The 26,254-nt window shown below is 33.4% G+C and overlaps 4 protein-coding genes across 6 annotated transcripts; 1 reads left to right on the top strand and 3 right to left on the bottom strand.

The window, feature by feature from the left end:
• The first annotated feature begins 1,965 nt into the window (after window positions 1-1,965).
• Window positions 1,966-6,596, top strand: LOC105122298 (alpha/beta-Hydrolases superfamily protein). The gene is made up of 13 exons (XM_011021334.1): window positions 1,966-2,309; window positions 2,693-2,769; window positions 2,891-2,971; window positions 3,122-3,247; window positions 3,349-3,435; window positions 3,728-3,781; window positions 4,034-4,124; window positions 4,204-4,274; window positions 4,363-4,432; window positions 4,817-4,869; window positions 5,269-5,362; window positions 5,829-5,926; window positions 6,313-6,596. Exons 1-13 carry the CDS (start codon window positions 2,015-2,017, stop codon window positions 6,409-6,411), a joined length of 1,296 nt encoding a protein of 431 aa, XP_011019636.1. The 5' UTR covers window positions 1,966-2,014; the 3' UTR covers window positions 6,412-6,596.
• Window positions 6,597-12,266: 5,670 nt separating this feature from the next.
• On the bottom strand, window positions 12,267-13,163 carry LOC105122419 (metalloendoproteinase 1-like). The gene has a single exon (XM_011021510.1). It carries the CDS (start codon window positions 13,161-13,163, stop codon window positions 12,267-12,269), a length of 897 nt encoding a protein of 298 aa, XP_011019812.1.
• Window positions 13,164-15,649: 2,486 nt separating this feature from the next.
• On the bottom strand, window positions 15,650-18,757 carry LOC105122299 (protein PEROXIN-4). 2 transcript variants are annotated; one of them, XM_011021335.1, is made up of 6 exons: window positions 18,535-18,757; window positions 18,238-18,315; window positions 17,997-18,116; window positions 17,791-17,919; window positions 16,556-16,685; window positions 15,650-15,868 (listed from the first exon to the last, which is right to left on the bottom strand). In XM_011021335.1, the coding sequence occupies exons 2-6, from the start codon at window positions 18,241-18,243 to the stop codon at window positions 15,780-15,782; spliced, it is 474 nt and encodes a 157-aa protein (XP_011019637.1). In that variant the 5' UTR covers window positions 18,244-18,315; window positions 18,535-18,757; the 3' UTR covers window positions 15,650-15,779. The 2 variants fall into 2 exon arrangements, with proteins under 2 accessions (XP_011019637.1, XP_011019639.1); XM_011021337.1 differs by lacking the exons at window positions 18,238-18,315; window positions 18,535-18,757 and having other exon boundaries at window positions 17,997-18,122.
• Window positions 18,758-20,520: 1,763 nt separating this feature from the next.
• Window positions 20,521-26,254, bottom strand: LOC105122300 (TOM1-like protein 2). Of its 2 annotated transcripts, none has more exons than XM_011021339.1 (10): window positions 25,920-26,254; window positions 25,496-25,574; window positions 24,817-24,915; window positions 24,615-24,728; window positions 24,246-24,406; window positions 23,938-24,019; window positions 23,612-23,697; window positions 22,540-22,740; window positions 21,622-22,100; window positions 20,521-21,460 (listed from the first exon to the last, which is right to left on the bottom strand). In XM_011021339.1, the coding sequence occupies exons 1-10, from the start codon at window positions 26,018-26,020 to the stop codon at window positions 20,889-20,891; spliced, it is 1,974 nt and encodes a 657-aa protein (XP_011019641.1). In that variant the 5' UTR covers window positions 26,021-26,254; the 3' UTR covers window positions 20,521-20,888. The 2 variants fall into 2 exon arrangements, with proteins under 2 accessions (XP_011019641.1, XP_011019640.1); XM_011021338.1 differs by having other exon boundaries at window positions 24,615-24,731.

The following is a 26,254-nucleotide window of genomic DNA, read 5'->3' on the forward strand; positions in this document are numbered from 1 at the left end:
TGGATCGCGGCCTGCGAATGATGGCACTCCTAAGAAACTTGCAGTGTTTCAGCGAGCATGACTCCCCTGGATCACGGCCTGCGAATGATGGCACTCCTAAGAAACCAAAGCATGTAATTCTAAAAATTTGATGCACTTAAATTATCCTTGGTAATTTGAAAGTGATTATTTTTTAAAATATTTTTTATTTTATTATATTTTTTATTTTTAAAAAATTATTTTTAATATATAACATTAAAATGATATAAAAATATTATAAAAATGTTAATTTAAAATAAAAAAAATAAAAAACACCATATCAAACACACCTCATATTAAGCTTTGTCATCTTCTTCTTTTTGCATAATATCAAACACACTCGTATTAAGCTTTGTCATCTTCTTCTTTTTGCATGAAAGATTGGTTATTTGTGTTTTTGTATGGAAGATGGTATGTTCCTCCTACTCCATTCTTTACCTTGATTTTTATGTTAAGAGCTTTTAGGCCTTTCATCACTGCGGTAGCACTTACTCACAATGCTCAATGGCTCCTCCATTCACACCAACTTTTCTCTTTGATGTCTTCATCTTTGTTGCAGGTGGTGTCATTGGATGCCATTGCAATAGCTTTCATTCTTACCTTTGCATCCATTGTTTTTATCAAAAGCATAAAAGATTTTCTATTTATAAGCCTTAATACAGTCTTCGCTTTCAGTTTCATCGTGAACACTTTCTTTGATTGCACTTCCCATCTTATTTCAGTTCTACTTGTATGTACGAGCATCTCTACACAATCTTAATGTGCTTCTGTACAATTTATGTGCATATGTTTTCATATTCCTTGTTTATGCTCAAAGGTAACTTATTCTATCATAAAGCCTATCCAAATATTAATATCCTTTTCTTTTATTATATTTATCTTCCTCCATCGAATACTTCCTTGGTTCACCCCTCAAGAAATCATAGCCACCAAATCTATTATCGTTAGAGAAATCATTAAGCCATCATATCTTTAAATATCAAAACCATCAAAATATAGATAAAAACATTGATTTGATGTATTTTTAATATAAAGACACTTTCAAAACCAGTTGGGTAGACCCCTTGTTAAAATAAATAATTTTCTATATTTATTAGTTTACTACACCAATATTAATGTCTGTTCAACTGAGCCAACTTAATGTGTTGTTGTTACGTGTTAACGTAGCCTTTTCTTGTTATATCTGGCTCCTGTCACTGGCACACACAACACAATACAAATTCCTCAAAAATATTGAACTTCCTGGCAACTTCCTCACATCCCTTTTATTGTTTCTGGGGAGCTTCCTTCAAGCTTCCTTTTCTTCCCATTGTTGATCCAAACAAAAAGGAGTTTGATTTATATATGACAATGCATAACGCAAAAGATCCTGACTTGCTTGGGATGTATAGCCCCGTCAGTTTAAAAAATAAATTAAAAAAAAAAGAGTTATTTTAATGCTATTTTTAATTTTTTAAATAATTTTGATTTGTTAATATAAAAAAATTATTTTAATATATTTTTAAAAAACATATTGCATCACAATACTATACATAGATATGGACGACTTAATTGTTTTTATTGTTTATAGATAATTTGTGCCGGTGCCAAAAGATTTAAGCAATGTTTGGAATTGCAATAACTTCTATTTTTGGGTGTGTTTTACTTGGGAAAAACTAAATTTATATTTTATTATTATTTTAATTGCTAATATCAAAACTAACAAGAAATTATTTTAGTATATTTTTAATTAAAAAATATTTTAAATTGAAAATATTAAGCACCCCAATATCATATACTCACATAGTCGAAGCATAACATAATGAAATTAAAAATGACAACCATTTTCTGCACCGACCCATATTTTATAACATAATCATCTACCTAAACTAGTATGATTAGAGTAGCCATAATTAAACACGACCCTCCTCCATTACCAGCTCACAGATCATATAAAAAATAAATTAAAGAAGGGACGTCAGTTTCTCAACAAGGACTGGGACTCCCAATCCCTTCAATGCTCCTATTAATGGCGCTGTTTCCACCATCACGTCTCTTATTACACGGGACCCACATATCGCACGTGCAAATCCCAAAGCTCCACTCGTGTGGACTCAACTCCCCTTGTTTAGGAACACACCCGCCAAAACAACAAGAAGAAACTGCCTATAAGTACCTGACCCATGCCCGGGTTGTAAGAAAAGCAAAGAGTGAGGTCAAGATGGAAAAGGAAGAAGCTGGTCTTGTTGTTGATGCTGAGAAGCTGAGGTCTGAATTCCTTCAAGTCTTGCGTGGCAGAAGAACTGCTGAAGGTTAGAAATCCAAGCCCTATTCTTTTCTTTTCTTCTTTGGTTTGTTTTTTATACTATTTTATCAGGTTGATTGGGTCATGTTATGGACACTCGTGGGTTAATAAGAAATGTACAAGACAGTTATTAGACGTTGCTGTTATTGTGGGTCTCATTTGTAGGTATGCATTCGTTCCCTTTGAAGCATGATAAAATCCAGATCAATTGTTGTTTAGATACTCTTGCCATCTCGCTGTTATTATGAGTTTCATCCACTCCCATGTATACGAATTATGGTTTGTTTTCAAGGAGATTGTCCTTAGCAATGCTTGTTTGTTTGGTCCCGAATTTTGATTTGTTTGATTGCTTTTAATTTGCTTAATTTTGAAATGATGCGTGGATTTCAGTTCCGTTGACTGTGGAACCTGCAAACCCAGTGAAGCATCCCTTGTTTCAGGAGACTCCACGGCCAACATTCAGTGAGGTTAGATTGGGATCTATTCCTCTTTTCTTTTCTTTTTTTACATTTTTTTTGTGAATTTCGTATCTCGATAAAGAAAGAAGTTTAGAGTTTCTTGATGGGTTGTTGGTTATTTTGATGATAGGCAATGGAGTCTTGTCCGAAAGTAGAGATAAAAAATTTCAGTAGTCTACTCAAAGAGGAGAATCTTTATTTGACTACTGAGGTGAATTTCGCTTGTATTACTATGAAATGTTGTTTTTATAATGTTAAGCTTGCAGTATATTGGGTAATTTATTTAGCTTTTGAAATGGGTTCGGTGTGAATTTTGAGCTTGGGAGAAGTTTTTTATTATTGTGTTGGTGATTACTGATAGGCAGGGGAGCAAGGGCGTCTGCCTGTCCTGATTCTGAGTATGAAAGGGAGTCAAGAAAGAAGGCCAGCTATTGTATTTCTGCATAGCACACATAAGAATAAAGAGTGGTTGCGACCATTGCTCGAGGTTGTTAATCAAATTGTTTTTTTTCTGTCCTTCAGTATTTATTGGTTTCGTCTTATAGAGAAGACCATGATTGTTGTATTTTTTTGTTTTGCTTGTTTCAGGCATATGCTTCGCGGGGATATGTTGCAATTGCGATTGACTCGCGCTACCATGGGGAACGAGCCAGCAGTTTGACTACCTATAGAGATGTGAGTACTAGATTGCGCTAATGGTTTTAGTTGGTCCCAGTGTTTTATTTTTACCGTATCTCTATGGAAAGGAAGTTACAATTTATACAAAAAAAATTCATTATTAGCTGGCCCATGGAATGCCAGTCTCAAATTCTAAACTTTTAGACATGTGCACTGTCCTGGTTTTTTCAAGTCAAAGCATTTGCCCAAATCTTTAGCTTATGGCTGTATGATGAGCTTTCTTCAAGTTTTGACTAACTGTTTCTCAATTAAACAATTGTCTTTAACCTGTTTTGCTATTCAAATGCAGGCTCTTATATCATCATGGAAAAACGGTGATACAATGCCATTCATATTTGACACGGTACCTCCTCTGCTTATTCTTATTTTATTCACATAGTTCAATCTGAACAGTTATCTGCTTTTAGGGGAGTTGATGATCAAAGTCATGGTTAACAGAATGGTTGTAGTTTGGTTTTCCATTCATTGAGACTATAGAGAAATTTGGCCTGAGGTTTTTAAATCTATTGTTGTGGAAATCAATGAGATCATTGTGGTTTGATACTCAGATGACTTTATTTGGTGAACAGGCCACTGAAAGTTTTGACCATTGCAGGTCTGGGACTTGATAAAACTGGCTGATTATCTTACTCAGAGGAAGGATATAGATCCTACCAGGATAGGAATTACTGGAGAATCATTGGGAGGTTGGTCAAGTGAAATCTCCTAATTTAAGGTCATGTTGGCTGTTTTATGAACAACTTATGTAATTACCATGCGTTGCAGGAATGCATGCTTGGTTTGGTGCTGCTGTTGACACCCGATATTCAGTGGTGGTCCCAATAATTGGTGTGCAGGTTTGTCTAGTAAAATTATGTAACTTGGTTAAGGGTTGAAAATAAATATTGAATAACTAGCTGAAATTCCTATGCAATGTGATTGTAGGGGTTTTGTTGGGCCATAGACCATGATAAGTGGCAAGCTCGAGTTGACAGTATAAAGCCTTTATTTGAAGGTATATCACATTGATAAATGGAAAGTAACTGATCCATATTCCAGCAGCTTGATTTAATTGTGATTTGCCCTTGTTATCCTATGTTTTATTATAGTTTTGGGTTTTGTTAAGTTTATTCTGAAACAGTATTGCCTGTGAAACTTGTTGAACTTTAAAGATTTTATCTTTTCCCTTTTCCAATTTTTAGTTGGTGGATAATTAGTTAATAAGAAGATTGGTTGATGACACTATGTTCTATGGAATCACAATATAAATGGAATGTTACGACTGACACATGGAAATTGGTTGTAGCGTTGAGCAGTGAGCTTCTTCTGGCATAAATCTTGCGTAACTGGTAGCTTGTGGCTGTTGCTGCTCATGTTCACATGGGTTTTTTGGTTGCAGAAGCACGGAAAGATCTAGGCAAGAGTGCAATTGATAAAGAAGTGGTGGAGAAGGTTAGTTGCATTTTTTTACTTTTACATCTCTTTTTTTTACCAAAGACGTAATATCTATGACAGTGGAGAAGGTTAGTTGCATATTTTTACTTTCTACATCTCTTTTTTTACCAAAGATGTAATATCTATGACAGTGCTAGTAACCTAAAATCGATTCCCAGCCTTTAAATATCCTGGATTTCATTCTTTTGTTCTGATCTTTTGCTGATTTACTCCAAATTAATCTTCACTTGTGCTGTTTAGAACTAACATGTTGTGGCAAGCAATATGTAGCCTATATGATTGTACCTTCGCATTCTTTACATGAAGCAAATCACATCCAATCTCCTCGTAGTGATTCTCCTTTTTTACTTTATTAGCAAGTTGGATTATTCCTTATGGATTCCCTTTCCTGACCAGGTCTGGAATAGGATTGCACCTGGTCTGGCTTCTCGCTTTGATTCGCCATATACAGTTCCAGCCATTGCACCAAGACCTATGCTGATTGTTAATGGTATAATTATTTCTTTCACTTCAACAACCAAATGGCACACTCCAATTAAAAGTTTGTTTGGAGGCATGATGAACGATAGCTAATCAGATATATTTGAAATCATTGGAAGTCAGGTTCTCCATTCATTCAGTTAGTTCAACTGAACTCTCATTGAATATGTTAGCTGCATGCATGTCATGGCTGACATGGTTGAGTATTTAGGTGTTCTGGATAGATCTGGATTTATAACATGTCATCTTTATGTACTGTTGAATATTTAAAGGTGTTTGTGATGCATAAATTACTTGTCAGAATGTTGTTCTAAAGTCATTCTCTTGTCCATGTTGGTTGATAGATCAACTTGAGTTTATTAAATGCATGAAACTTTATACATGATATGCATCGACAGAATTGTTCTGGATTAGGTTTACGTTGAATCTGAATGTTTATTTTAATTGAAATATTGGTTGTATTTGGGGAACTGTAGGTGCAGAAGATCCTCGATGCCCACTCGCAGGTTTGGAAGTTCCCAAATCAAGAGCAATTAAGGCTTATGGAGAAGCACACTCTCTAGACAAATTTAAGGTACAAACTTGAATTGTCTCTTTAGTATCAAATTATCAGTATATATTACTATCTTCAATTGTTTCTAGATCTTTCTTTTTCTCTACATGGTTCAAATTTGACTTCGTAAATGAATTTACCTTTGAAAAATTACCATGGGGAATATCATAATTTACGATGTTTCCTTTACTCTATATCCATCTCTGACTCTGCAGATATGCAGTAAATATTCCGCATGTGGCCCTCTTTTCCCTATAGGACGTGTTTGTCCCTTTCAGTTTATCACTCTTCTTCAGTCATCATAGGGATATAATTAAATGAAACTGCATTCTGATCATGGATGCATTTATTTCATATGGTTCTCTGTGCTGTTGCGTCCCTTATGACATTACTTCCATAACATGCAGCTGGTTGCTGAACCTGGAATTGGACATCGAATGACGTCATTCATGGTAAAAGAAGCAAGTGATTGGTTTGACAAGTACCTTAAGCAGCAAGCTGCTTAGTTCATCTTGATGGCAGCATTGTATCATTATGTTTTCTTCTGTATTGTTATTTGCACTAAAATCAAGCAGCTATAAAAACAATTTGAACAAGTTGCATGAGGATACACTCAGTTCTTGTATTGTAGTTCGTTACCTTCAAAATAAAAAATCTCTCAAATTTAGATGACTGATGCTTTTTATAACAAGTCCATTTTATTAATCCCATCATTGAAGCATGAGTCAATCTGATCGCATGTCTCCTGAACGTCACACACTGCCATGCTCCCATTGACCTTTGAAAACTCGTACCATGGAAAGGATTATACCAGTGATTTTGGTTTCACAGCCGAAAAAAAAACCTTGCATATAAACCTGGTATGAATTGGGAGAAGCAAGAAGTTATCCGCTGGAAAACTGGTTATCTGAAACACTATGATCAGAATTCAATTTTGCAATCCAGACAGCCACTTCTTACCATTGGAATGGATTTACACTTGTATTTGAAACCTTTTTGCAGAATTCGTGGACTGAATTACTTGAAATCCAGACAGCCACTTATTGCTTGGAACCTTTTCTCATTGCTTGCAAGATGCTTGATTTGGTTTTAACAGTCAAGATACCAATGCGCCCCTGTTTCCGTGTTAAAACCAGTATTGTAAGACCCGACCCAGGTCAGCCAGAAACCTGGTTACTCGTTGATCTAGATCCAGAGCGTGTTCTGGTCGGGTCAATGAAAAAACTTTATTTTTTGTTTTACTATAACAGTGTTGTTTCGGGCTTTATAATCTGTGTAAATCAGCTCAACTTCAACAGTCAAGATTTTAATTTGTTATTGTTTTTATATTGAGATCAGTGTTTTAAAACCTGGATCAAAAGTCTGGCGACCCGGTGATATGCTAACCTGGAAATTGGAAATTGGCTGGATTGGTTGAAAAATCTATTTTTTTAATTAAAATGATATAATTGCAAGGTTTTTTTTTAAATCAAAGTTTAAATTAATTTATTCATCGAGTCAACCCAACTTAATCTACAATCTAGGTCTTGAACTGATTAAATACCCTTAGTTTTTACAAATAAATTATGCTAAAAAAGAGATAATTTACAAATATATTTGAATAAAAATTACTTGTATAAATTTTTTATGACATTTAATTAAGAATTTGTATGCTTATATAAATCATATCATGTGTAAAGAATATCATTTATTATAAAACCCAAATCCGAGAAGCAGAGTTTTATTAATTTATATAATATTGAAATTATCATTTATTATATGAATTTATTATAGCTATTGAAAAATATCATTCTATTATTTAATTTGACGATTATTTTACAATTTGTGGTGATGGATGTTTTAGCCCGGATGACAATAAATAATGTATTTTCGAAATGATTAGTATTTTATACATTATTTTATTAAATAATTCAACAATGATTTTTTTTTATTTAGACTTATTATGAAAATATAATTAAGAGGTGTTTTATTGGGAAATTCATTGTGTGGTCCCTCAAGTGTAAACAATTGGTGAAATAGCCCCTCTGCTCTGATTTTCCACATGTCAATCCCTACACTTTGAATCTACCATCACATATGGTCCCTTCATTTAACAATGAATGTGTATATTTGGCAACTCGCTTTGGAAATCTAATAGGCATGAGTTGAACACAAGGACTAGAAGCGACTACAAATTGAAAGTTTAAGGGTGATTGTGCCTAAATTAAAGTAGTATATGGTTGATTTAACCTATTCTTAAAACTTGAGGGACCATGTAAACAAATATTTACCTATATTTATGTAATCAAATGGTTTACCATTCGTATTTCTTAGAGATTTATCGATCTTCATGTTTAATTATTAAGTTTTAGATAATATAATACTGAAAGGCAGCCTTCTTGGTTACATGCATCATTTATAACTGAGAAAATTGAACTCAAAATTAACTCACAATCACTAGATTAAAATTACATACATGTACCATTCATGTTTTGTTTATATTTATAAAACTGAGTGAATTTTTTGGCTCCTATGATATAGCAAAAATTAGCTATTTTTAGTTGCTTTAACTTAATTAATTAAAAATGTAATTCATTTGTGTTAAAGAATGATAATCTTTTATTGCATTTCATTTATTTTGTTAGATTATAATTGTTTTTCTCTTTTCTGCTAATTTTCAGCTATGGATTGGTGGCAGAAAAGATAAGGCTCTTAGTGCTCCTCATCATTTAACACCATACAAAGCTTGAATTCCACGAACTCATCATCCTACATAACCCTGGTTTTATTCATGCTAGTATATGGCCACATGACAGTGCCCTTAACTGAGAAATGATCAAGCCCCAAAGCATGCCCTAGTTTATGCAATCCAACCGTCAGAAAGTCAATGGTCCTTGGGGCTGTCCCAAATGACTAGTTTGGATCGGCATTGAAAAACACTTCTTCATTTGTTCATGGAGTTGTAAAAGCTTGTTTATTTTTTTATCCATACCTCCTTGGCTATTTTTAAGGAAGCCAATCGTGATGTCTGCAACACTAAGATTCCTCTCAACAAAATTAAATGTAAAAAGTAAATGATCATCCCATGGTTTAAAATAATATTTTTCAAGAGGATTAAGCACGTCTCTTCTGGTACTAGGTTAATATCCTCAGTTAAGTATTTTCTTAGTTTTTGGCCACTTAGATGATCCTAAAAAGAATGCGTAATCAATGTTGCAGCTCCCTGCAGACTTCATTCAAATCTTACCATCAACAATATCCGACACCCCGCATCACAGCTTCATCATCAACGACATTGTTTCTGCATCCAACACCCCAGTAGACCTCAGGTTGAAATTGATTTGGTAGGTTTTAATGGCTCTTTTTGTAGTTTCATCAAAATAATCATCATCTACTTCATCATTATTTAAACCTTCATGGTTTATGTATCCAAAATGATGGAGGAATTTCTTGAGTTGGCCGATACCTTCTATTTTGTCACCTTTCTTTGATCCTTGTAGATGCCTAATAAACTCAAAGGGCATTTATTTTATACATTTGGGTTTGTCCAAGCGGTCTAAGATAGGGAAGAGAGGAAGAGGAAGCAAGTAAAGACAAGCACATAAAAGGTTTTGGATGCCATATTCAGCTGGTCAGAGGTGAAATTGATAATATATACTACTATATAGGCTTCCTGTATATATACTAATCAATCACACATAATTTATCATTTAAAGAAATAAATATTACGAATAAAAAGAGTTTTCTTTTGATGTTCTGTGAAAAAATCAAAAGGAAGACAAATGCAAAATACAATGATTGTATGTCCTTGCAAAGTCTATTTTATTGACTTACATTGGGTCATAGAAATAAAAACAAAGCTATATTAACTTTCCAAAAAAAAAGGTTCCAAAATGTTTTTTTTTTAGTAAAAGAAGGTAATTATTATTTGTGTCCTTCATATTGCATTAGTTTTCTTTCATATATATAGATATGGGATTTATTTTCAAGGATGTGCTCTTTTTGTAATTTTTTGTTTTTGGTACATATATATATATATATGGGATTTATTTTCAAGGATGTGCTCTTTTTGTAATTATAGCTTTAAGCACTACTTCCAATTAAAAAATTAAATGAAAATTCATGCGTTGGGTTGGATAATATTATAATGAGAATTTTTTTGATAATTTTTTTATTAGAAATATTTTTCCAAAATTTTTAGTTATCAAAACAACTACCATCAGTTTATTCTTGATTTGTTTCATAATTAATAATTAACCTACTAAGTCAAGCAATATCATTAGAATCTAACTATAACCAACTTATTAAATAATTTTATTAAATTTTAAATTAACTATAACTAAACTTTTTAATTCATAGCTTCTCTATTAGAAGTATTTTTTCCATACTTTTTAAATATTAAAAAAAATATTTTTATTTTATTTTTTAATTATAATTATTAATTAACCTACTAAGTAAAGGACTTCTATTAAGTTTTAAATTGACTACAACCAACCTATTTAACTAATCTTTTTCATTTGTAGTTTCTCTATTAGAAATATTTTTATAAACATTTTAGTTATCAAAACAACAAATGTCATATTTTTAATTATTAACTAACCCACTAAGTTAAGGAATCCTATTAAAATTTAAATTGATTGCATCCAATTTTTAAAAAAAAAATTCTTTGAATTTTAAACTAACTAGTTTCTTTATTAGAAGTATATTTTTTTTCAAAATTTTTAGTTATCAAAACAACTAACTTCATTTTATTCTTATTTTTTTATAATTATTAATTTAGAAATACTATTAAGATTTAAATTATAACCAACATATTAAATAATTTTATTGAATTTTAAATAGACTATAACTAATATGTTTCATTCATAGTTTCTTAATTAATCTATTAAGTTAAGAAAATTTAAATTGACCATTTTCATTATAATCATCATAATTAAAGGAATCATATTAACACAACTAATTATTTTTATTAATACAATAAATTATGATAACTATCAATGAAAGTGATTAGTTAAAAATATTGTAATATATATATATATATAATCTTTGATTAGGATGATGTTCTCAAAATCTAAGAGTGGTAGGAAAATTATTTCTTGTCATGTTTGGTTAATAGATCATTATATGTTTATATCAATTTTTCAGTCTTTATAACTAAGGATTTCTAGGATGGGTGGCAAAGGCTGGATTTTCTACAAAATAGGTTTTTTTTTATTTTTGGAATTCTCTGATAATTAAATTAATAACTTTATTATGAGGAGTTACAATAAATAAATGTTAAATTCTAAAAACAATAAAGTTTTTTCTTGATTTATATATGATAAATAATAAAAATAAGTTGTAAGAGAATAAAGACCTTGAATTTTTCATTTTCTTACTTAATAGGTTGTAGGTTTTTTTCTTTCTTATTTCCAAGTGGAAGAAAGATACAATCAACCTTAATATTGATTGTGAATGTCTCCTTTTATAATAGTAATATTGATAAGAGTATCACGTGTTCATAGAAAACAATTCAACATTAATCTGTATATAATATTAATGTTAATAGGATCATTCATTATAATCAATATTAGTATTGATTGACATATAGATTACTCTTAGATGACTTTTTTTTTATACAGTTAAGATGTAGGGAGATGGTTATCTTAGATTCTCACCTTGGATGTTTATATCTGAATGAATTCTTGATCCAAAAAAGCGCTGATCTTGACACTTTACTAGACTCACAGGCATTTAGGTCTAGCGCGTAACCAAGCTCCAATAAGGGTTGGGTCTGATATTTTACCAGATCCATAGACTTTTAGACTTGGCGTATAGCTGAACTCAAGAAAGATTAAACCTGGTATATAACCGAACCCAAAAAGAGGTTGATGCCAGACCCATAGATGTTTAGGCTTAGAGCTCAAAGGAGGTTAGAACTCGCATCTCGTTACACCTATAGATATTTGGGTCTCACATGTAGCTGAATCCAAAAGAGATTGAGTCTGACATCTTACCAAATCCAAAGATATTTAAATTTAGTACGTAATTGAACCCAAAAAAAATAAATATAATATTTTATCAGACCCTATTGCCATGTCCTTTATATTCGCTAAACTTTTCCAACAAATTTTTTTCATTTGGTCCCTTCTAGTCCTAGTGATGGGCTTTATAAGGGGAAAAAAAGGTTTTCAGTATGAAATATAATGATAAATCAAATTACATTTCATTTATTTTTGTTGGGTTATAATTGCCTTTCTCTTTTCTGCTAATTTCCAGCCATGGATTGGTAATAGAAAACTTGGGCTACAATTTATAACCTTTATATTGATATATAGTTGAGGTGAACTAATGCCGTTGCATTTATAATTATAAGACATGCCCAGCTTAGTTTCCTCATCGATCACTTGACACCATATAAAGCTTCAATTCCATGAATATCATCGTCCTGCAGAACCTTGGTTTCATTCATGCCATTATATGGCCACATGACAGCACCCTTAACTGAGGAATGAGCAAGCCCCAAAACATGCCCCAATTCATGCAATCCAACAGTCAGAAAGTCATAGGCCCCTGGGGCTGCACCAAACGACCAATTTAGATCGGCATTGAAAAACACTCTCCCATCTGTTGGTGGATATGCAAAAGCTTCTTTACCTTTATCCATACCTCCTTGGCCATTTTTAAGGAAGCCAATCGTGATGTCTGCAACACCAAGATTCCTCTCAACAAAATTAAATGTAAAAGGTAAATGATCACCCCATGGTTTAAAACAATATTTTGCAAGAGGATTAAGCACATCTTTTCTGGTACCAGGTCGATATCCCCAGTTAAGTACTTTCGTGGTTTTTGGCCACCTAGGTGATCCCGGAAACAATGCATAATCAATGTTGTAGCTCCCTGCAGAGTTCATTCGAGTCTTGCCATCAACAATATCCGGGACCCCACATCGCGGCTTCATCATCAACGACACTGTTTCTGCATCCAACAACCCGGTGGGCTTCAAGTTGAAATTGATTTGGTACGTTTTGAGGGCTCTTTCTATGGTTTCATCAAAATAATCATCTTCTATTTCATCATTATTTAAACCTCCATGGTTTAAGTATCCAAAATGATGGAGGAATTTCTTGAGTTGATCGACACCTTCTACTTTGTCACCTTTTTTGGATCCTTGTAAATGCCTGATGAACTCAAAAGGCGATTCGTTTTGCACATTTGGGTGTGTCCAAGCGATATGAGATAGGGAAGAGAGGAAGAGGAAGCAAGTAAAGGCAGGGGCATAAAAGATTTTAGATGCCATGACTAGCTGGTCATAGGTTAAATTGATAATACTGGTATAAAGGCTTCCTTTATATATACTACTAATTTAATCATAGATAATCTATTATTATGATAATAATAATAATATTATTATTATTATAGAAATAAATATTACCAGTAAAGAGAGTTTTCTTTTGATTTTCCGTGAAAAAAATCAAAAGGAAAATCAATGCAAAATACAATGGTTGTTGGTCTTTATCAAGTCTACTATATTGACTAATTACATTTGGTCATGGTAATCCAAACAAAGAAACTCTGATGGTATTTTAAGTGAAGAATCGAAAGGCCAAAATAAATGCAATGCAAGAAAACTTGCTTACCTCAATAGGTTTAATCTGTATTTTAAAAGTAGATTTGTTTCTCATGATTCAAATCCTGATAGAAGGTGCAAAATTCTTTTTAAGAAAAATTGAATGGTCATATATGCTTGTTTAAGACACTAAAAAAAACTCTATTTTGATAGGCAAAAAATGGTTCAAAGAATACTCTTATCATTAATATTAAAAAAAAAAGAGTTTGACTTACGAGCATTTGCTCATGATTTGGATTGATTAGTGTGTTAATAGATTATTGTGAAGAACGTTTAGTGTGTTAATAAATTAAATTATTAAAAAAATTAAAATTCAATATCCAACTCCCATTAGTCTCCTAATTAACAAGCACGGAGAAGTAAAATATTAATGTATAAGAGTGTTTAGCAATAACTTAAATTATATACATCAATTATAAACAAAACGAACAAATACTTATGTTTTTTATTTAACAAAGTGATATAGATTTTAAAAAAAAAAAAAACAGTATAAGAAAGATGCTAAACACCAACACAAAATTATGTTAAAATGGTCATTATAAAAAAAATCTAATTCAAATTTTATTACTCAATATTTTTTTTAATTAAAACTCAATATTAAATCTCTTCTAAGCTACTTATAAACTAAGAAAAACATCCTAAACAAAGTTGAAAAAAATATAAAAGAGTTCTAAAATAAATATATAAAAAATCATAAACAATTTGATTTGCAAAATTATCAATTCTTTTTTTAAAAAAAAAAAAGAGAAGCCACTTAATTTGCAAGAATAGAGGATTTAAATTCATAAATGAGAGATGGAGGGACCAAATTAGATGTTTGACAATATTGAAAACTCAATTACATTCTCGAATCAACTAAATGTGAAATAGTATACATTCAAGGTTAACTTAAGAGAATATCAATTAAATTTGTATAAAAATTAAGTTTGAATACTTAATTAAACTTTTAATAAGCTGATTTTATTTAACCATAAGCTTAATAAAAAATTTAATCAAGTTTAGAAATTAATTCAGGTTTAACAGTTATCCTCAGAGTTGATGAACAAATTCATAGGTAACAGAAGAACTAAGGGATGCATGAACTGTGAAAGAATTTGGCCTGAGGTTTTGAAATCTCTCGGTAGGATATCCATGAAATCATTGTGTTATAATACTCAAATGACTTGACTTGGTGAACAGGCCACTCAAAGTTTTGACCATTGCAGGTCTGGGACTTGATAAAACTGGCTGGATATCTTACTCTGAGGGAGGATACAGATCCTACCAGGAATGCTGGCTGTTTTATGAACAACTTGTGTAGTTACTATGCGTTGCAGGAATGCATGCGTTCGTGGTCTGGTTCTGCTTTTGACACCCGATATTCAGTGGTGGTCCTGAAAATTAATTGGTGTGCAGGTGTCGAGTATAATTACGTAACTTGGTTAAGGCTTGAAAATAAATTTTGAATAACTAGCTAGTTGAAATTCCCATGTACTGCAGTCCCAATAATTTAGAAATTAAATTGTATATTCCGATTAAGATGAGATTAAATTGTCTTCACTAATCATGGGATGACAAAGAGAAATGTGCCTGGTTCCAAGGGATGCATGAACTGTGAAATCTGCAAGCTGAGAAGGAGGGGTTCTATGCTGAGACTACTGCTCGGAATCATCGTTGTATTACCTCTAGCTCCACTCGTGATTCAGTTCAATTCTCAGGTTACGGGGCCAACAAGTTAACTCTTACATTGACTAAGCCTATAGGGCTTTTTAATAATAAAAAAAAATAAAACAACAAGCAAGTTAAACTTTAATCAACCTGGGGATTAGATCGGGTTTTTATAAACCCTTCAGATTATCCGAATTTATCTCTAACACAAACTATGGTCAAGTTGGGTCGGACCTCTCTAAGAAGATGAATTGGTCAATCTTCAGGGTAGGTTTGATAAAAACAAATTATTAAAATTATATCATTTTGACAAAAACAATTAAAAAAATAACTAATAGGCTGAGAGCTAAGTTTTATTCAGGTCCAGATTAAACAGGTCAGTGGATCAATATGTTTGGAACCCTTTTAATGCTTGTAAGATCAATAAAGAGCAGGAAAAATGGCAGTTTTTTTTTTTTTTAATCATTGACGAATGTCCATTTGATCTCATTCGTGTTCAATTAGATTCGTGATTGAATATAAATTATATACGGTACCAGCTCAAAAGGTCCGTGCATTCATCAAATTTGTTCAGCATACAATGATAAAAAGATGTTTTTACAATGTGTTCTTATGACCAAGAAATCAAATTGCACAAATTCATCCTTTCTTGGGCGAGGCTGCAAGTCTAGTATACATTCTTGCCATGGATTGATAACCTCTAACATCACCAGAACGTAGAAGATTGCCTGCACCAGTGTAATTACCCATTAGGAAGATGCACAATCAGTATGCACACATCAAATTTGCAAAACTTGGATATCGATTTGTCAAAGCTCCAAAAAAGAAACACTATTTGATGCCCACAAGGGGACCTGTAAAAATCAATGGTGGTGATTATTTCATGGCATGAATTTTCTACGATTCTACATGAGAACCTAAATTAACAAGAAAGGAAACAAAGCCAATAACAAGTGAAACCTGACAATGCCAGTTCCTTTCCGATCCTTGCATTCTCAGCTGTAACAATTCCAAACCACCAACAAAAGCAACAATACTAATAGGAATGGCAAACTAGGACAGGCAAGACTTGACAGAGGAAAGAGGTAGATACTGACAGGGATATCCCCAATCTTTTACGACCCTTTTTAGAAATTGTCTCATTATCTTACTTTCATTTTTACCATCCCAGAGGTAGTTACTAACAGAGATCTCCCCAATCTCTGGAAGAACCTTCATCGGGAGTTACCTCAATATCATACTTTTCATTGTTACTATCCTGAAGGAAGAAGTTACTCATTAACGTACATCTTTAGCCCTCATGTTAAACCATTGTATCACAGTATTATTAAGTCGTTGCTATGGATTACTGTTGTTTAGTCACCGGTCAAAGTAAATATATAATGTTGAAACAAAAGGTATATAAACTAAATTACCTGAATCACAGTTTAGAGGACTATCAGGTTCTGGGTGGGCCATCAAAGCAATTATAGCCCTACAAACAGACTGAAGAGTCCAAGCTGGGCTCCAGGCATTCTTCAATATATCAAGGCATATTTCTCCTGTCTGCAAGTTAATCATAAGCCATAGTCAGTACTCAACCAACCATCTTTGGTGTTGCATTCCAAAAACTTTAAAAAACAATTTGTAATCTCTCTAGTACAGAAAAAGGGATGCTTCAATTTAGACAGCTTTTTGACCCTGTAGTTTATATTTAAGATTCAACAGAATCTTAATAACACCATGGATCCTCGCTACCCAATCCTCTCCCTATTGCACTCTCCTCTAGAAGGAAAAAATAAAAGAGTAGCTTTTCTTTATTATTAAAACAAACTCTTAAGTGGGATTTCTTTTGACAAACTCTTGAAACTCTAAAGGAAACAAATATAGAAAGCCTGGGTTAAATAAAAAAGCGCATATCAACAAAAGCTTGTTGTACAGCGCAGCATGGCATCAGCAACAGTAAGATCTATTCTCAGGTGCAATGTTGTACATCAAAAATGATTTTTAAAATATCCAACCAACATCACAAGCTGTTAACATTCGGCTTCAGTCACTTCAAAAATTTCTAACGAGTCCACAAAAAACCATAAAACAAGACCCACTAGACAGTGGCAGCCACAGAATTCAGGTCTAAACAGAAGACTATTTGTAAGCTCTCTACAACAGCACTAATTGCAAGCAGTTGTCATGCATGTTAGGTCATTTCTTATCGATCTTATCTCATGTTTTAAATCAACCTATTAAACGAATTAAAAAAGAAAGAGGCCAAACAGATAAAGGTTGAGCTGGAATCAAACTGCGGATTATATCAGAGGTGCCAAATGTAACAAAATAAACTGACTGTAAACACCTTGTCATAACACTTGGATTATAATTACTTCGTAGGTAATAAAGACATATGATGTAGTTTATATAACTCGAAGCATATTTGATCACAACTGATTTTGGGATTGAAGTTTAACTTGCTTTAAAAAATAAACTGTTGCAGGAAATGAAAAAACAAACACCAACTTAAAATGCACAATTTTAAGATATAATTGCAACAATTAAACAAAGAAATTGCAGTACAAATCATTGAATTGATTTAAGATATAAGACCCCAACTACCATTATCTGCCAAAACATCGATAAACAAGAGAGAAAAACTACCATACCAAACAATTCATACCTTAAAATGCACATTTGGGTGAAATATTTTCGTCAAGAACCGCACTTGCGGAGGCTGCAAAGGATACTGTTCAGGAACAGAGAACGCAAGCTGAAAAACTCCACCCTCAAAAGGAGTCTCCGACGGTCCCTATACACAAAAATTACACAAACCACTCCATAAAACCACACAATTCTATCACTTTTCATCACGTCCAAACAACTTACCTTGATCAGAGCAGTCCATTTAAAAATGTTAGAATCATCACAAACTAATTGAATATCCGGATCAGCTACTTTCTCACGCTGAACCTCCTTGTATTCCTTTAATAACCTCGCTCTCGATGCCTGCATTTCTCCTTAATATCAATAATTCAATTCACTAAATCCCTAACACAGTTCTATCATCCAATCACACGTAGAAATAAATCAAATAAACAAAATTAGTAAATGAACAGAGGCTGCTAACCTGCATGTTTATAAGCAGCCGTTGATGACCTAAATAGATTTCTTCCAAAAGTAAATTAACCGAATCGCGCTTCAATAACTGCATAATTACGGAGATAAATAATCAGTTAATAACTCATTAATAAATAAATAAATAGATAAACTTTTCTCTCGAGTTTTGATTCTGGTTTTCTCAGAATCCAAACAGGTTACCAACAATCGGTACAGGTTAGATAAAGCTGAAGAAACAGGATAATGATAAGATAATTGAAAGTGATTAACGTGATTATCAAGACCTGGATTAGAATTAGAATCTCACCTGGTTGAAGTTGTGAGAGAAGAGGCAGGGTGAGAATTTTATTCGATAATCGAACAGGTTAGCAGGAGTTTTTGGTATGTGGATCGCGGTTTACAGATTTTTCTTTTTGAAGCGGTTTGGTATCTGACTATCTTCACCGTTGATGAGAATATCAACGGATGAGGATTGTCAGATGGCGACAATGGTGATCGCAGAACGAGGGAAAGGGTCATCCTTGGGATAAATTTATATCCGAAACCAAACATATTGGCTTCGGCCGCCTTTAGACGCATCCCGCATATATTAATTAGAAGTGATTGTTTTTGCCGTGCGAACATTTCAATAATATAAAAAAATAAAAAATAATTATTTAAAAGTGGTTGTTGATATTAAAAATAAATTTAAAAAAATAAAAATAAAAATTTAATATATTTTTAAGTAAAAAAAATTTAAAAATAATTGTTACTAACCTACTACAATGTCAAACATTAGAGGTATCATATAATTTTTTCAATTTAAACCCTTCAAGTTTTATTTTATTTTATTTAAACTTTTAAATCTTTAAATAACTCATTTTCGTCAATTTTTTTCTAAAAAGTTATAAAAAGTTATGGGTTGATATCCTGGTGATGAAAAAAATGATATTTTTATCACAAGATTAATAGAGATAGGTTTTTGTAATGTTTTTATATTTATTTTTTCAAGTATTTTTTTTTATTTCTATAAGCAATTGTCTGCAACTTGTGTATTATTAATTTAATGAAATTAAATGGAGGGGAGGGGGGGGGGGACAATGTCTTTCAAAGCACCATATGGTTTAAAAATCAAATTTGTTTGCTATTCAAAGATGTCAAATAAAACCTATTTACAATTCAAGGAGTTTGTATAAATTAGTCAAGAGAACAATCGTTTTTGAAAAAGTCTAAGCCATTGATTTAAAATCAACGATTAGATTTTCATAATAAAATATTAGTAGGCGATCACATATTTTTTGTAATGATAACAATTTACTTTGAGAAAATACCCTAAACAATGGTTTGAATATCTATTAAATACAATGCATTATGTTCAAAAAAACATTTTAAAAAAAATACCGTTGCTATTGAAGTTTCTTGCAGGTTTCAGTTCTTTTATTTTGAGTATTTTACTGCTTGCAAGTTGCATCTCTGTCATATCACCTTTGCGATTGCGATCTTAGTGCATCCCATATTTTGATACTAAATGCTTGTTTAATGCTATTTTTGTGTTTTTTTTTTTAAATATATTTTATAAAATATTTTTCATTTTAAAAATATTAAATTCATATATTTTTAAGTATTTTTAGATAATTTTAAAATATTAATATCAAAAATTAAAAATAAATATATAAAAAATATTTGAATACAATTTCAATTAAAAAACATTACCGATCAAATATTAAATCTCACTAACATGGATACAATAAGATGGTGTTTACAATTACAATTATAATGCAACCACACAATTGAGATTCTCTTTTTAGTTTTAAATTATTATTATTTATTATTATTATTATTATTATTATGTACTAATATTAAAAATAAATTTATTTTAATATATCTCCATAAAAACACTTTTAAAAAAAAACATTTCGATAAATCACCTTAACCACTATCCATAATTATAAAACTCCCCGCCCCCCTAACCCAGATTTCATTTTAAATCAATTTTTCTACTAAAATAATATCATTTTATTTATTAAAAAAATGACTAAACTCTGAAAAAAAGAGGAGGAGAAGAATTGAGACACCAGCCAACAATCCAGTCAGGTCAGATCAGACTGAGTCATGTAACTATATCACTGTTCATAGTTACGAAAGTCGCTAATTTGTTCCAAATATCAGGAGAGCGAGAAAGCAGTCAGAAATGAATGCGCTGGTAGCATCCTATAAAGGGAGATGATCATTAGAAACAACATTCCTGATTCCAGCATCTGGATAATCAAAAGCTGTCCCTTTGGAGACTGAAACTTCCGAATGGCAGGAAATATTCACACGAGCACTGAACTCTTGAATTCAATAAACCTAATCAGTTTACATTATCGATCAATCAAGAACTGATTGGGGGGGGGTTGAAAAAATAGAGGTATCTTTCAGAAAGATGTCCAAGTTGAAACTGTTGAAAAAACCCAAAATCATAAATCCAACCTAATTGAGAGCATCAGCTTTTTTTTTTCTCTCTCTCTCTCTACAAAGAATTTACATGATTTCCAAACAAACACAAATATGGGACCCAAAATAGACCAAAAAAGAAAAAAATAAAATATATATATATATATTGAAATTAAAAAAAATGGAAAATAAGATGACAGATGGTGAAGAAATTTTTTTAAAAAAAAAAGGCAACCAATCATGTTTTCACATGCTACCAGCTCTACCAGGAGTGGATTTTCCTGGCTTGAATTTTGAAATATCTACTAGGTCTCCAAATAGCTTGTCCTCTGGCTTGGAAGGCTTACCAGATGGCACATAGGAAGAAGTTGGAACCTGGTAAGATGTGTTTCTCAAGCCATTGTCATCTCTAACAGATAGTCCATGCATTCGCTGATCAAGGTACTGTGTCCCTTGTTGCGGTCCATACCCATATCCAACCATTTGGTTGCCATACACTTGCTGAGGATACATCGAAGCCATCGGCCCAGCTTGCATTGGTTGTGGATACATACCCATGTACTGCCCTCCCTGCATTGCCTGAGGATTCATGCCTAAAAACTGATTGCTCGGTGCAGTCTGCATGTACATACCCACATGTTCATTACCCACTGATTGAGGGCCATAAGGGTACATACCACTTGGCAGTGGTTGTGAATGCATGCCAACCATCTGAGTAGCTTGCATTGATTGAGGGTATTGAGCGCCTGCCACTGGACTTGTGTCTGCTTGCTGAGCTTCCCAGGGAGGTGGAGGCAGTGCTCCGCTACTTTGAGCACCTTTCAACAACCCAAGGTGGAAGCTTCATGAATTTCAATGCAATAGTAATAAAGAGAAACCTTATTCACTAAAATAAGCAAAACTAAGACAGTCCAAGAAACCCAACAACAACAAAATTTATTTCAAAGGAACAAAAGTTAATTTGAAAATAGAAGCACACCATAAACTGGTGAGGCCGGCTGTTGTTGCTGCTGGGGAAGCTGTCCATTCCAGGCAGGACCAGTGCCTTGCATGTATACTGACTGCTCATATCGTGGTGATCCTGTATTAGGGGCATTTCCATTCAGGTAAACACCAGCTTCTGGTGTTTGAAAATTCTGTTGCTGTTGGAATGGTGGAGTCAAGGAATTGGTTGGTCCTGCCAGATTGGTGGGCTGTGTATTGGCTGTATTTGGAGCGTTGTTACCATCAGAAAACATGTCAAACAGAACAAGTGCATTCTGCTGTGACAGAGGGGTGGACGTCTGTGGTTCTCCTACAGGAACAAGAGCCAGAGAGGTTCCAGCCTTTGGTGAGTTATAATCATCACCACTCAACAGGTCCAATTTGGGATTGGCTGCTGCTGGAGTAGTTGGACCATTAGTTGCAGGAGGTGCAGGGAGTAACAACTGGTTTAGTGTTTGAGAATTTGAAGTTGATCTGCAGAAATATTCACTCACAGTCAAATAATATAAATCTAGTACTAGAATTTTACGAGTTTAAAACTTTGGCTTCAACTTTCAGCCATATAGCGCAATAAAAGTTAAACAATTTTCATACACCATTTCAACTTGACCAGTTCAGAATTTCATGCCAGATCTTTTTTCTTGCGGGTGTGTTGGAACCTTATTTGAGTTGATAACTAGATATGTTTCACAAAACTAATCTGAAGGCTATCAAATGGTTATAATAAATGGGTGACTCCATAAGTGATTCTTTTGAGTCATGAATTCAATATCCTCAAAATCATTACTAATTTTGGCAGGCAAGTAGCGCAGTACATATAGCCAGATTCATAACCAGTCCCAAGACAGCTTAACTTCACAGCCAGATTCATAACCAGTCCCAAGATAAGAAACAGTTGAATAAATCTGCTTACCCCTCATCAGGCTTTCTGCCTTTATTATCTCCAGCATCAACTAGAGGAGCATCAATGTCTACAAGTGCTCCACTAGATTCAGCTTTTGGTTTTTCTGCCAGACCTGGGGCAGAAGTTCCTGAAGAAATGGATTCATGCCTGACTAATACTCGCTGCAAGTCATCATTCAATGCTAATCCTTGACAGAGTAGGGATTCGTCCCTGAAAAAGAAAGTAAAGATTATGAAGCAAAATATGTCAACAGTAGCTCCACCATGCATTTAATACAGGAAGTGGGTTCAAACACACAACATTCTGAACCAACTCATCTCATTCTACCTCTTGTAAAAATGACTAATCTAGCAAACTGGTCAGTCACTCCAGTGCAGGTTCGACAATAACAGTCTCAACCAGCAACAATACTATCAAGCTACGCAACAAATCTAGACTGTGACAAGCATATTGCCCCGCTCATAAAGATAATAATTAATACAGTACAACCTATGCAAACCTTATCTCAAAACAAAAGGGTCACACCATGCCATTAATTTTAGATGTTATTATATCCTCCTTAGATTCAGAAAATAGACTCATTACACTAGCATGCCAAAAGCCAGCCAGACAATAATACACTGTTGGAAATTATTATTTAGGATTTGTACTATTTAGGACTTCCACTGTTAATGGGGCTAATTAATATCTAATATGAAAAAGGATTTCGTTGTTTCCTTATCTTAATTACAAATCTTTCATTTTTAGGTGTGCCTCACACACATATTTATGAAATGGGTGAGCTATTTTGATGAATGAAAAGCTATATAGTGAAATTTTGCCAGCTCTTGTGGATTTCAAATGTGTAGGTTCTTGGGGATTCAAGAAGTGCTCCTTGTAGATTTCAAGTGTTTAGCCTAGTGGATTTTTGGTTTTCAATCTTCTTAGTACTTTCCCTCTTGTTGTTCTGCAACTTCATATATCAACAAGCACACACATAAATGACACCACTCACCATGAAAATCGAATACAGGAGAAGTTTCTAAAATACCAGAAAACATTATAGACAAACAAAACAAGAAGAAAGGAGAATTGAACTTACGAAGTAGAATTAACAAGATGCACCACTCTTTGCTTGTATGTACGACATTGTTCCACTAGGTCAACTATAACCTCCTGCCTAAGCCCCTGCAAATTGAGGAGAAAACTCAGCGGTTTAAGAATTGAAAATGAGATTAAGAATCTTGATTCACACTAAGCTAATTTACATGTGAGTGTAGGAAGTTTTAAGCACTCGATAACATGCAATTTTTACATTTAAGAACTAATGAATTCAAAATACAAATTAAAAAATTGTTGACTTTAAGATAGCCTGACATATTAAATAAATCACAAGTTTTTAACTACCCCAAGGATTGGAAAATGTACCTCTCTGTTCCCTGGGTCTAATGCATTTAGCATCTCTGCTAGAACATCCATGATACCCCGAGCATTTTGAATTTCTGTCATGCTAGTGAAAGGAAGTTCAAAAATTAAAACAAACACACATCTTAAATAACCCCTGAATACAACCATAGAACACAGGACGTAATAAAAATAATGCAACCACCATAAAAAAAGTTTTGGGTTCATCATTCAGGCATATGCCAAGGAAAGGAAGTGCCAAAGAAAGGCCAAAGCTATGAACAACTTACAATGTCTTGCTAAATAAATAAATAAAACTGTCATTGGCATACCTCAATGTTGGGAACTCTGAATCTGCAGAAGATTCAGCCGCTCCTTGTGGATACTCGATACTGCGCAGATTTTGAGGATAAGATGACAGAGGCTGTGTTTGTGGAGGTGTGAATACAGGTGCGGACCTCTCAGACCTTGGAGGGAACACTGCCCCAGCACGCTGAAATAGAGTAATTCACTTAGAGATGCAAACCAAAACAGCCACATTATGATGATCAGAAGTGCTTGTAAAACAGAGTATTGGCAATGAAATGACAAAGTCATGATTGTTTGGTGATTCATAATGAAATGTACAAATTATTCAGCTATGCCAACTAGGATTGATATGGCTGAAGGAACACATCATAGGAACATCAAAGGAAACGCACCAGCAACTCTTGGTATGCAGCATAGTATTGTGGATATCTTGCCCTAGGACCACCAAAAGCTTCTTGCCAAGTATCTACCAGAATCAATATCTTCTCTTTGACATGAAAGTCAGGCTGCTACAATTAAGCATAACACAAACTATGAACAATTTTTACAAAAAAGAAAGAGACACAAATACAAGATATGTACGGAAACACTCACCTTTTTCTTAGCTATTTTGACCATCTCATGAAGAAGATCTTTCTCTGCCACATGCATATGTACAATGTCCCCACAGTTCTTTATGATTGTCTCTAACAGCTAGAAGCGCCCAGACCAAAATTGAAACAAACTTAGTCCTCTGGAAACAGGGTTGTTAAAAAACGACCAGAAGAGTGACAATGTTACACTGAGAAAACTGGTGATACAATTAATACTAAATTAGCAGCATCCCCAACAAATTTACTACCTTCTACACCTAATCATACCATCACTCTCTCAAAAAGAGAATTACAGTACAAACTAATTTGACTTCATTTTCCAAGTCCATACTGAGGCAAAAGAAAAAAAGGATCTCGGACCAAACCCAAATTCACCTAACACAATCAGATCCCACCTTTCTACCTCAATCAAACACACCATAATACTCTACTTCAGAAATTGGCCAATTTGTGCCAAGTATTCCACTGCACCTACTTGCTCATTCTCTTATACACGAGACTCTCCTAATAAAACCTAACACTGATTCAATTTACCTTTTAGAAAAGAAAAAAAAAATTAAATAGAATCCTAATGTAATAAGCATGCTGAAAACTATATTGCACTCGTATCACATAAACTGAATAAAGTAAACAGATATATTCATCCAGTTAAAAAAGAAACCAAGAGATGCCAAGCTTACTGTTAGGGCAAGTAGTTGAACTTTTGAATTCCTGCTACCAAGTTTCTTCTTTATTCCTTTGATAACATCCTTCGCTTGCCTGGTAATTCAAATCAAACCAAAAACTTCAAAACTTAAGCAATCTAAGAAAGTTCCTAGTCTTTAGATCGACAAGAAGCAAGCTTTATAATTTATTCAAAATGCAAATAAAAGAAAAAAAATAACTAGCCACGAGAATATAACAGGTTCAAAATATTGAAATTTTCTCCTCGGCTAATCAGAATCAACTGTTCGATCAAATTATTAAGAAAGAAGTTTATCCAGAACATTTACAAATTAAAAAACAAATCAATTTAAATTACAAAGTAATGAGTTACAAAATTATATGTGAAAAAAAGCTTAAACACGAAATCAAGAGAGAAGAATCAAGTGCTGCGGCGCATACGTAGGGTCGCGGTTGCACATATCACAGATCTCGATATTCATAGCCCAATCAGGCCCGATCAGCATGTCGCTCGTGGCTCTTTCCACCATAGAATTCACCATCTCTGCTTTATTTTTCTTCTCCAAATTCAATCAATAAATTAATCAAATACTCAATTTGTACCACCGGACACCAATTTCCCGGCGAGATCGCAGTCAGTTCCGGCTCCTAAACTCCGGTTAGAAACCTAACGCACTAACGTTCGCTCTCTCTGTTAGGTGTTTTTTCCCTTTCTCTCTTTAGATCCTTTCTCTCTCAGAAGTCTCTCTCTCTCTCTCTAGCAGAAGCGCAAAACA

Source organism: Populus euphratica, unplaced genomic scaffold (assembly GCF_000495115.2).
Source record: "Populus euphratica unplaced genomic scaffold, PopEup_1.0 scaffold19.1, whole genome shotgun sequence".
Lineage (NCBI taxonomy): Eukaryota > Viridiplantae > Streptophyta > Magnoliopsida > Malpighiales > Salicaceae > Populus > Populus euphratica.

Bases quoted from the DNA above. Each gene is read 5' to 3' on its own strand.
- LOC105122419 (XM_011021510.1), bottom strand. From the start codon at position 13,163: ATGGCATCTAAAATCTTTTATGCCCCTGCCTTTACTTGCTTCCTCTTC.
- LOC105122300 (XM_011021338.1), bottom strand. From the start codon at position 26,020: ATGGTGAATTCTATGGTGGAAAGAGCCACGAGCGACATGCTGATCGGG. The intron at 25,575-25,919 runs GTATGCGCCGCA...TTGAATTACCAG, and splicing joins ATGTGCAACCGCGACCCTAC to GCAAGCGAAGGATGTTATCA. The intron at 24,916-25,495 runs GTAAGCTTGGCA...GGGCGCTTCTAG, and splicing joins TTCAACTACTTGCCCTAACA to CTGTTAGAGACAATCATAAA.
- LOC105122299 (XM_011021335.1), bottom strand. The intron at 17,920-17,996 runs GTAAGTTGTTTG...TTTTGTGTATAG, and splicing joins AATGGACTGCTCTGATCAAG to GGACCGTCGGAGACTCCTTT. The intron at 15,869-16,555 runs GTAATTTAGTTT...ACACTGGTGCAG, and splicing joins TCCTCTAAACTGTGATTCAG to GCAATCTTCTACGTTCTGGT.
- LOC105122298 (XM_011021334.1), top strand. From the start codon at position 2,015: ATGCTCCTATTAATGGCGCTGTTTCCACCATCACGTCTCTTATTACAC. The intron at 2,310-2,692 runs GTTAGAAATCCA...CGTGGATTTCAG, and splicing joins TGGCAGAAGAACTGCTGAAG to TTCCGTTGACTGTGGAACCT. The intron at 3,782-4,033 runs GTACCTCCTCTG...TGACCATTGCAG, and splicing joins TGCCATTCATATTTGACACG to GTCTGGGACTTGATAAAACT.